The 730-nt window shown below is 43.4% G+C and overlaps 1 protein-coding gene across 1 annotated transcript; it reads right to left on the bottom strand.

The window, feature by feature from the left end:
• Positions 1–78: 78 nt before the first annotated feature.
• Positions 79–700, bottom strand: LOC140920806 (protein MAINTENANCE OF MERISTEMS-like). The gene is made up of 2 exons (XM_073369645.1): positions 522–700; positions 79–429 (listed from the first exon to the last, which is right to left on the bottom strand). Exons 1-2 carry the CDS (start codon positions 579–581, stop codon positions 79–81), a joined length of 411 nt encoding a protein of 136 aa, XP_073225746.1. The 5' UTR covers positions 582–700.
• Between the last annotated feature and the right edge of the window lie 30 nt (positions 701–730).

The raw sequence follows: 730 nt of genomic DNA on the forward strand, positions 1-730 counted from the left end.
CTCAGTGACCTCTCCAGGAAAACTCGCAACATGATATAGCCTCCGAAACACCGATACAGATGATTGCATAGTAGTCTGCTACACCCAATCTATACTGGCGGGCCTGGGGGGAACATCAGGCGGGATGCACTGAATACGACCAAATTGTCGAAGACATCGCTCCGGCAAATATGGGACTGAGACTCCACCACATCGAAGATAACCAGAGAACATCGAAATATCTTCAAACGGATGATTAGCTCGATCATCATCGTATGGTGTAAACAGTACATCATCAAGCAACAAAGCATCAAGTCTCTGCCGATAGGTCACTAATCCACCTTCAACAGCATGTTTTGCAATCCACCTACATGCTCTTGGAAGATGTGCAGGAACCGCACCTCTATCGCCCCGCTTACAGATCCTAGGGAAGTGTTCGTAGATCCAGCACTGCAACATAAGTAACATAATACAACTTAATTTAAATACATAAGTAAAATAATACAACTTAATAAATAAAATAATTAAATAAATGTCAATACCTGTAAAAGGGTCATGTAACCTCCTAACTGTCGAGTGTCGTGGACAGCCCCATCTCCCATGTTATCATACAGGAAAACCAATGCCGCGGCAGCCCACGAATAGTGTCGACAACGAGCTAAATCAATAAATAAACTAATGTATTTCGCCTCCACACGCGTATGCGTTTTATCGGCGAAAATGGTGCTGCCAACTAAGTGCAATAGATACG

The sequence above is a fragment of the Cicer arietinum genome, chromosome 6 (genome assembly GCF_000331145.2).
Source record: "Cicer arietinum cultivar CDC Frontier isolate Library 1 chromosome 6, Cicar.CDCFrontier_v2.0, whole genome shotgun sequence".
Lineage (NCBI taxonomy): Eukaryota > Viridiplantae > Streptophyta > Magnoliopsida > Fabales > Fabaceae > Cicer > Cicer arietinum.